This window comes from Diceros bicornis, chromosome 3 (genome assembly GCF_020826845.1).
Source record: "Diceros bicornis minor isolate mBicDic1 chromosome 3, mDicBic1.mat.cur, whole genome shotgun sequence".
Classification (NCBI taxonomy): Eukaryota; Metazoa; Chordata; class Mammalia; order Perissodactyla; family Rhinocerotidae; genus Diceros; species Diceros bicornis.
The window spans coordinates 73,087,671-73,098,428 of record NC_080742.1 but is presented as its reverse complement, the minus strand read 5'-3'; the positions used below and the strand labels follow the sequence as shown (position 1 = coordinate 73,098,428).

Sequence of the window (10,758 nt, the reverse complement as noted above, 5' to 3'; positions counted from 1 at the left end):
AGCTATCAGGGACAATGAAGATATGATGCCTTAGCCATGCAATTATAATCTCCTGGGTCTCACGTACATAAGGGTTTACAGGAAGCCCCACAGACAAGACAAACTTGAGCCACATACTGAAGGCTAGACAAGTTTTCAAAATAGGTTATGAATCTAGGGATTCAGCTTGGGCAGAAGGATACTACCAGGGGCAAATCTCTGGTTTGCAAGTCAGACCCAGAGTTAAAGATGAAAGGGAAGGTCTGGAAGAGGGAGTAACCCAGTGCTTCTCAAACTTGAACCTATATAAGAATTGCCTGGGGAGCTTGCTGATCCTGATTCAGTCTGTGGGAAGAAGGGCCTGAGAGTCTGCATTTCTCACAGCTCCCAGATCATGCTGCTGCTGCATAGGCCACACAGGGGGTAGACAGAGAAATCCAAGTGAGCAATCCAAATGTTGATTCTGGGATGAGGAAGCAAGATGTGCAAGGCAGGGAAGGTGGGCAGCATTTTTCTCACCAGAGATTTTACTCAAATGCTGACAAAGGCCAAGCAGGTAAGAGAATGAGAGAAATGACATTGGAGGTGTTGTGTGCAGAACTGAAAAGCACAAGTTAGTCTCTAAAGGGTAAATTCCCCCCAAGTCCAGAGAATTGTTTACATGGAAGAATATGATCCCAGTGTTACCAAATTCCTTAGTTTTTCAAGAGAAGCCAGAAATTCAGATTTTATTTGTATTTTGTTTGTTTATTTTTTTACCAAGGAAGATTCGCCTTGAGCTAACATCTGTGCCAATCTTCCTCTATATGATAATGTGGGTCGCTGCCACAGCATGACTACCAGTGAGTGGTATAGGTCTGCACCTGGGAACTGAACCTGGGCTGCTGAAGTGGAGCACGCTGAACTCAACCACGAGGCCATGGGCTAGCCACTCCAGAATTTTTATTTATTTATATTTTATTTATTATTTTTTGGTGAGGAAGATTGGCCCTGAGCTAACATCTGTTGCCAATCCTCCTCTTTCTGCTGAGGAAGATTGGCCCTGGGCTAACATCTATGCCTGTCTTCCTCTACTTTATATGTGGGATGCCTGCCAGAGCATGTCTTGATAAGCAGTGCATAGGTCCAGGCTTGAGATCCAAACCTGCAAACCGTGGGCTGCTGAAGCAGAGCCCACGAACTTAACCACTACGCTACTGGGCTGGCCCCCGGATTGTATTTTTAATGTGAAATCTGTTGGTTTGTAAATCCTGACTCAAATTACACATACATGCACATCCTATTGTCAGTCAAATAAATTGTATTTTCTTACTAGACTTGGCCATCAGCTTGCAACTGCTTCATCCAAATAGTCAAAGTAGGTCAAATAGTCCAAGAGTCCAGAATATGGTCAATGGCAAGTAGAAGCTGTCACTTCAGGGCATCTGGGAGCTTACTGATATGACTGCCTGGCTCAACATTACGGATTAGAGTTCAGAAAGAGAGTGCATAATGAGGAGAAGGGCTCAGAACTCAAATATCAAGAAGATATGTAAAGAAGACTCTTTAGAAAGAGAGAGTTGATGTCAAGAAGTAATGGAGTAAGTTTTATTATAGCTGGAGTGAAGGTGGCCTTGAATGCAAGATGAGGATTTTGAAATGTTTTCAATCAATGACTGAATATCACTGACTAGATTGTTTTAAGTCAGGGCTGTGCCAGTTAAAATATGAAAGCAGCCCAGGCAAGCTAATAATTTGATACTTGAAATTTTGCTTTTTATTCTGTCCCAAAAGTTACTCCATCTGAGCAGACTAAGATTGTGTCTAGCTGAAGCAGACCCACATTGAGATGAAATTCCAACTCTTACGGCGGGATGTATGGTGAACAGAATTGGCTGGCACCACATATTCTTTTTTTTTTTTTTTTTTTGGATCTTTTAGCAGTCCCTTATAGATTGGCCCTCCAGGTGTTTGTCAGGGTGGCTAGCCCCTTAGTCTGACTGTATGCAAAGGAATGACAAAATCAAAGTGGATTCTTGGAGGATGATCTATTTTTGGAACAGCCTTGCCTGCAGAGGAAGAAGTGGGGTAGAGGCTGAAGAGCAGATTTGAGAGATAAAATGACAGGGGGAGAGAGAGGCCTAAGAGACTGGTTGGTTGTGGCTAAAAAGCAAGATAGTGAAAGGATCCATTCTATCTTTGAAATCTAGGTTTTTGCAAGTGTGAGAGACAACCTAAAGTCATAAGGAGGAGCTTTTAGGTTATGCAGGTGTTCTAACTAAGAGAAAATGCAGGCCTGGTCTTTTTCCTGCACTGGCATTTAAAATTAAACTAGTATTCACATGTTCTCTCCAGACTAAGGTGGGAAGATTCAGTCAAGGCTCAGCTTTGTCTCTCTGTCTTACTATTTGTCAAGATTATGGAGGCAGACTTTGTATAAAACTGTCAACATCAAAACACCTTTTTTCCTTCTCCCTAAAAAAGACAACACAATAAAGATATGACATAATCCTGGCTTATTAAGGATTTCTCAGAGCCCCACTGAAAGAGCAGGGATGCTGGCTGAGTGAATCCAAGCCTAGAGGACTCACCCTGAGGTGGGTGGATCAGGGGGCAGCAGAGCTAGAAATGTTATTGCAGTGGGAAAACCTTAAATAAAAGACCTCATTAAACTCAGATGGCAGTTTTTGTAAATTTTTCAAATGCAGCTCAGAAATTGCAGAGATTAAGCATAGTGAGAGCAAAACAGAACCATATAATAGATGTTAACCTTTATTGACCACGTAGTACATTCCAGGTGATTTCATATCAAAATTATTTATATAAGCCAACTATAATGATAAATTTCAACTACTTCATAATGATGCCCTAAAACAGAAACCCATAGTTTTATACCTAACAAAGCACCGAATTCTATTAAAAGTCTCAGTTCTGTTGAGTCTCCCTGTGTCTCCCCAGGAGCTCAGCTGTCTTTCTAAAAGACAAGGCAGAAGGCTCTTGACCTCCAACTCTATGTCACCCAGGAGCTACTTACATCATCCATGCCACGTAACTTGTCGCTGTCCTTCTTTCTCTGAAACAAAGTACAGCAAAAATTTTCATCTAGGTCGATTTCCCCCTTTTAGTAGAAGGAGAGGAAGGCAGTTCCCACCCAACCAGGCACCAAGGAATACAAGTAAAAGGCAGGTGTGTCCTACCCCAGGGGAAAGGCAGTAACTTGGTTATTTCTGCACTCCAGTAGAACTGGGAGTGCATTTCATAAGCCAAATAAGGTGAGCGCAAACGTCCATATGCACTGATATAAGCACACAAAATTGACTATCTGCTGTTATCTGTTTTGAAGAAAATGTGAAGGAAACTTAAGGGATGAGAATTCTTTTTATGTCTTTGTTTTTTCATGTGTTTTAAATTTTGGTTCTTAGAATCCCTAAGAAATGGTTATTTACAGCCCAACTCAAAGGTGCAGAAGCCTTCAGAGTTTCTTCTTACTTTCTCTGTGACACAGCTCCATGCAGCAAATGTGGTTGTGATTTGAATGATGATTTCCCAGCCTCATTATGTCACCTTGTGTTTTTGCCTTTGTTCTTTCCAGGAAGTAGAATGTGCCTACGTACTCTTTGTCGTTGCCATATTTTGGCTTACAGAAGCTTTGCCTCTGTCCGTCACAGCCTTGCTGCCTGCGTTAATGTTCCCAATGTTTGGGATCATGCCTTCCAAGACGGTAAGCTCTCTTGCAACTGTTTGTCTTAATTAGATTCCTTATTTTGTGCTGATATTTCCATTGAGAAAAGTTATATTTAAAGGGAGCAATAATCCTGTTGATAAGGCTTCTACATAAGTTCCAAACTTCCAGTTGTTTCTCTCCTCTAGAATTCTACATATATGACAAAACAGGACACAGGCTGTGGCTTCTTGTGTCATGCCTGTCACTAGGAGAAACGCATAGCCAATCTTCCCAGGTTGACATCTATGCCTGGTGCCTTCCTCCCAACAAAAGGGCCAACTCTTTCACATCCTACATAAGATTTCAGCAGAGTTCAGTCTCACACAGTGTTGGAAAAGCAATTTTTGTTTTTAATGAAGAAAAAGCTTCTGTGTTTTCTTTTCCAGAAACCTGCCATTTCAAAACGTAAAGCCAAATTAACTTCTGCGTGTATTTCTATTTTGTTCTTGCTGAGAGAAGTTCATTCATGCTGAGAGGTGTTTCTTACCTTCATACAATCTAAAGGTACCCATCTGAAGAAAATGGATTCAGTTTCCCGTTAAAAGCATGAAATGCATTGAAACCAGAATATCCATGTCCATGCAGTCTCCAGCCACCCAGCACACAACTGCCTAAACCACAGCTGAAATAGTCTCAGGAAAGATGTCAAGTTCATGATACCAGTCCGCGTAATTTATTACCTTTGGACTTCTATCTTCTGCCAAGGTCCAATATTGTTATCGTGAAGTTCATCTTTCTTGTAACGTGTGTGGGGAATTTTCTTTCTAACTAACTCTTGATTCAGCTTTTTTTTTCTGCGAGAGAAGCTATTCTCTTCCTTACTCTCATGTCATTCTTCCCCATTTTGGAGTCCAGGCCATCTTTTTGCGTTTCTGATCCTCTCTGCTCCTCTTTTCTTACTGTATTTTTCCCTCCATCAGAATCTTGACTCTTTCTAAGCACCATTGATTTGAAAGAGAGTGTAGCCAGGGCTGTACTTTAGTTCCTTTCATCCCCAGGCTGAAGCTCTGCTGCCCCACAGAATCCAGAATCTATAATTTAAGAAGTTTCTCAAATGCTACAACATGCTAGATGGCTCTCAATAAAGGAAATATTAAAAGAAGGAGTTGGCAAGTTCTCAAAAATAGGGTGTCAAATTATTAACCTCCTGTCCTGCTCGCTTGGGTAGTCCTACCTCCAGAGATAATTAAGTTTAACAATCACATATTTGTCTCCTATGATTTAATAATAATCAATCAAACAGACTAAATTGATTTTTTAAAAGAGGCTGAGATAGAACCAGGATTAACTGGAATCATGGGGCATTTCTGTAGCGAGCAGGCTAGAGGGAGACATGAGGAAAAGGGTGCCTACGAAGGCCTGGCTTTGTGGGAGCTGCCAAAGAAATACCTCTGCGTCCTTTCAGCATGTGAAGGCTCAACTAGAGGCAACAAAATTCTAGGTACCAACGGCAGTTGCATTACTCAGGCTGCTCATGCCTGTCCAAGAGTCCATTATCCACCAAAGTGTTGGCATCAGACTGATTTAACAGTTGTAGAATGTTAGACTAGGAAGGGAGTTCTTCTGGGTCATTTCATCCTGGGCAGGAATTTCCTTCCACAATATCTCTTACAGACGAGATCACTCAGAAGTACTTAAGTGGTCTTGTTTGTGGGCCTAGAATACCCCACAAGGAAATCCATACCATTTTTTAATAACTTTAACACTTAGGCAATGCAGCTTTATTGAGCTCAAGTCTGAAATTCAGTCACTTTGACTCTTTCAACTTTTCTCTCATATCTAAGATTCCACAAATAAACCTCATCTTTCTTCCACATGATAGTGTTGCTTGGATTTGAAAATAAATATCATTTCTTCCTTAAGTCTTCTCACCTTCGGTCTTTATGGTTTCCAGACTTCAACTCCTTTCCTCAACCTCATCACCCCTACCTCCTTGTTTTCTCTTCCTGGAACTACCTCTAGTTTGTCAATGAGACTTAAGGACTAAATAGTTAATAATTGTAACTAATGTCTGTCAAATAGTAAGTACTCGATATATGTTTGTTAACATGATTATTATTTGTTATTATTATTGACAAAAGAGAATAGATGACTCTAGAAACATTCTGACTGCTGCAAAGCTAAATAAGTCTATCATCTCCCCTCTGGCATTTCAGCCTAAATTTGTTTTAAACTTTATGTGACCTTCTTCACCTATTAAGCTTAATGAGATCTTACAACAAATCAAAGTCCTTAGGACTTTTAGTGGAGAAAACTGTTTTTCAGTCTTGTGATCCTCTTTGGAGACAAGGCAACTGACCTTTTTCTTGGAAATAGCTGACCAAAGCTGCAGGGAAAGGGCTAGAGAAGCTCAGAAGACCTAAGCTTAAAACTTGATATTCAGCACTAACCGCTTGAATGATCCTGATCATGTACCTTAATAACTCTTTTTTTCTCTTCTATAGAGAATGATAATGCGGCACAATTCAAGGGTTGTTGTAACAATCAAATCAAATAATATATATGAAACAATGATACATACTAGGTATCAAATATTCTTATGAGTTTTAATATAAAGTTTGTTTGATGGTGTTAAACTACCATTCCAGCCTATGGAGCATCTTGGAATCTCAACTCTGTCATTGAGGAGACTACTATGTCTTTTGTATCCTCGTCTAAGCTCATTGCCTTACACATCTCTCTCTTTGGCCATCATAGTTTTAACCTTACTTTAACTATTTATTAAGCTAATGCTAAATACCTATAACTAACTGAACACATTTTGGTATTGAAGAATACCAACAAATATTGAATTTTTCTCATATATGTTGAATAAAATCTGAAATACTAAATAGTGTGTCAGATTAGATATTCCAAAGCACGTATTATTATTATCAAAAATATATTTATATATAAATTTTACATATGTAAATGTGAAGATACACACACACACATATATGTTATATTACATATTTACTCAGTCATTCAATAAATGTTCATGTGCTAGGACTCTGTCAGGCACTTGGGAATACATCAATGAGCAAAAACAGACAAAATGTCTTCTGAGGAGAAAAGAAACAATAAACAATATACCTTAATGAACAGGTAAATTATATAACGAGGTAGAAGAAGATTGGTGCTATGGAAAAAATGCAACAGGATAATGAAGATCAGGAGAGGGTTGCAGTTTTAAATAAGATGATCAGAGTAGAATTCAATGAGGTATCAATACCCGAACAAAGATTTACAGGAGATGAGGGAGTTAGCCATTTGGGTATCTGGGGAACAACCACTGCTGAAGGGGAAATACCCAGTGCAAAGACCTTAAGGCAGGTATATGTCTGCAGTGTGACTGCAGTAGAGTGAGCGAAGGGGAGAATGATAGAACATGATGTCAGGGAGATAATGTGAAGAGGGACTAGACCATCTAGGGCCAAAGTAGGTCATTGTAAGGTTTTTAACTCTGAATGGAGTGAGACCCTTTAGAGAGTTTTGAGTAGAAGAGTGACATGATTGATTTGACTTTTATTTTAAAAGGATAACTTGGGCTGTTGTGTTGAGAAACAAGGTAGAAAGAAGGAGACAGATGGTAGGTTATTGTAATAATCCAGGTGAGAAGCCATGGTAATTCAGACCAGGGGTAGTGAATATATTTATTGATATATTTTTAAGGTAAAACGAACAAAATTTCCTGAATAATTTGATATGCCATATGTGATAGAAAGGAGTCGAGGATGCCTCACAGCTATTTGACCTGCCAACTGGAAAAATGGAGTTGCCATCAATTGAAATGTGGAAGACTATAGGCAGATTAGGAGAAAGGCTGACACCTAGAGTTTAGTACTGAACATTAAGTTTGAAATACCTATTTGACATTTAAGTGAAGATGTTGAGTAGGCAGTTAGAAACAAATGAGTCCAGAGTACATGAGAGAGAGCTGAGCTGGAAATACAGATTCAAGAATCATCAACATATAGATGGTATTTAAAGCCCTAGGATTTGATGAAATCATTTAGCTAGTGAGTGAAGATGGAAAAGCAAAGAGGACAAAGAACTGAGTTCTGGAGAACTACAACATTAAAAGACTGACGAGAAGAGAAAGTACTAGCAAGGAAGACTGAGAAGGATAGGTTATTGATGTAGGAGGAAGACCAGGAGAGGGGACTTGGAATCCAAGTGAAGCAAATACTTTAAGGATGAGGTAATGATTAAATGTGTCAAATCTGTTAATAGGTCAAATAATGTGAACACTGGACATTGACCATTGGATTTAGCAATATAACATAAGTAAATATTTTTTTACTTAAAAACAATAAAAACAAAATATAGGCTTTATAGTCATAAACATCATAACTGACAAAGCACTTTTTAAAATTCACAAATTTGACATGAAGTATTATTTAACTTTTGTGGATAAGTATATTGACGTGTATAAAGGTTGCTGAACCGGTAAATTACATAGCTAAGAGAGAACCCAGGTGTTCTGATTGCAAAAGTCAGAGTTTTTTCATCATGTTTCTTTGATGAAATCCCATTTTGAGACAGAAATATAACTACTTTGATCTTGCAAATAGTTTTAAATTTCATCAGGAATTTTATTTGACAGACCAATTTTTCCTTGAGAGTAGTTATATTTATTAGTGTCATTTACAAACCAATAGCACCTTCTATTATTACCTCCTGTACAAGTAGGCTATAAACAAACACATCTGCTTGTATTCTTCTACAAATATACTAACTCTGATGAAAACCAAAGAATGCGTAATATAATGGAAAACAGAAAATGTGAAATTCCTTCCTAGGTTTGCCAACTAATTTTATTTAGACAGTTGGGCTGTAGGCCATAGTTTGCTTACAAAGTCTATTAAGGGACTGACAAACTATGAGTCTGAGCACCAAATCCAGCCTGCTACCCAATTTTTAAAAGAAAGTTTTATTAGAAACACACACACCATGGTCATTCATTTACATATTGTCTTTGGCTACTTTTGTGCTACAAAGACAAGTTGAGTAGTTGTGATAGAAACCATTAGGCTCACAAAGCCTAACATATTTACTATCTGACCCTTTACGGACAAAGTCTGCCAACAGCTGGTATAATCTCAAGAGATTATAACAAGAATATCTCGGGGTCCTGGACGTCTTTCTGTGTTTAATCACTCATCACTTACTAATAATGGCTTGCTTTTATTTGTTCCTTTGTATTTTTTAAGTAATTCTGCATTTATTCCCCCATTTAATTCTCAGACTATTGGTGAAATAGAGTCAATGGGGCTTATTTTCATGAGCAAAATTGCAAGAGATAAGGGCAGAGGAAAACTCAAATGTCTATTCATCTTTCAATAATGAACTCAAGTATCAGGTCCTGTAAAAAGACTTTCCCAGTTCCTTTAGGAAAAAAGTGGCAATTCGCTCTTTGAACTTCAACTATACCTTGAACAGGTAGCTCTCATGAACCAATAATGTTATTGTACTCTTTGTTACTTGTTTTTCCCTCATCTAATAACTGGTAAACTCCTTGAGTCTAGAGATTTATTAATTCAACATCTATTGAGTACCAATATGTTCCAAGCATGTGTTAAGCCCATAAATACAATGATCAATAAGACATGTCTGTGGCTTCAAAATATGTCTAATCAAATGAAGGGAATAGCTAAGTAAGGAAATAATCACTATATAGATTAAGATGTGCTATAACAAAAGAAAGTACCATCCAACCAAGCTTAGAGTAATCAGGGAAGGCATCTTGGAAGAACTGACATTTGAGTTCATCCATGAAAGAAGATTAGGAGTAGCTAGAGTGAGAGAAGAGGATCATTCCAGGTTCAATGACAAGCAAGTGTTAAAGCATTTCTGTGTTTGAGGAACTACACATGTAAGGGGAAATTGGTAGAGTACTGAAAGGCTAAGCTAGAGAGGTGAGATGGGCTCGAATGAGGAAGAGTCTTGTAAGACATGTTGAAAATATTGGATTTAATCTTAAAAGAACAGAGTCCATGGAAGGAGTATAGGAAGGACAATGATATGATCAGATTTACGCTTTAGAAAAATGACTATGACAACAGTAAGAGGTGGTTAGAAAAAGATAGTTCAGACAGTAACCAGGTGAGAAATGGTCAGGAGATTAATTAAGGTAGTAATGTGTGAAGAGAGAAAAATAGACAAATTTAAAAGACATGGAGGAACTAGAAATAATAGGACTTGATGACTAATACACACGTATTGGAAGTGAAAAACGAATCATGGCTGACCCTCAGGTTTCTGGCTTGGGCAATTGAGTAGATGGAAGTTTCATGCATCACAAAAGAGGCGACAAGAGGAAGAGTATGTTTGAAGGATGGGGAGTGAGAAGATAAGTATTATTTTGGACATGTTGAGTCTTTAGATGTTTGTGGGAAATTCTAACGGTAATGTCCAATTGGATACACTGGTCTGGAACTCAGAAGACTTGTCTGTCTAGATATAAAGATTTTGGTGTCTTTGGCATTCATTCAGCAAATATGTATTGAATGCCTACTATGTGCCAGATATTATTTTAGACACATAGAGGTAGAGGCTGAACCCATAAGATTCAACAATCAGGTGTATAAAAAAAGCAGACTGCAGACAGAACCTTGTAGAATACCAGCATTTAAAAGAAGGGCAGAGGGAAACTAACTTTCGAAGTAGGCCAAGAAGAAAAACTCACAGAGGCAAGGATAGAACCACAGAGCAAAAAAAAAGATTCACAAGTCTGGAAGCATTAGTAAATTAATAAATTTAATACTTAAACTGAGAGTAAGAGTGAGAGAGTTAGGAGGATAGGAGTTTGGGAACAGAGTATAGACAATTGGGATTTAGGAGCTCAGAGACCATAGCTTGTTCACTGACTTTCTCCCTCCCTCCCTGACTCATTCATCCAATACTATTTACTGAGCTCCTACTCCGTGCCAGGACTGTGCTAGGTGTCAAATAAGCAGTGGTTAGCAAAACAGATTCCTGGTCCTCATAGAATGTGTAGTATGATAGCGAAGACATGCAATAAGCAGGTAAACAAACAGTATTTACACATGATATGCTATGAAGAAAACAAACATGGCTCGGTGATACAGAAAAAT

The 10,758-nt window shown here is 38.4% G+C and overlaps 1 protein-coding gene across 1 annotated transcript in view; it reads left to right on the top strand.

The window, feature by feature from the left end:
• Nucleotides 1-460: 460 nt before the first annotated feature.
• Nucleotides 461-10,758, top strand: part of SLC13A1 (solute carrier family 13 member 1) — a 68,011-nt gene continuing 57,713 nt past the window's right edge. Inside the window, exons 1-2 of the mRNA XM_058534624.1 lie at nucleotides 461-535; nucleotides 3,551-3,679. Of these exons, the coding sequence (XP_058390607.1) occupies nucleotides 461-535; nucleotides 3,551-3,679 (204 nt within the window). The remainder of the gene's footprint in view (nucleotides 536-3,550; nucleotides 3,680-10,758) is intronic.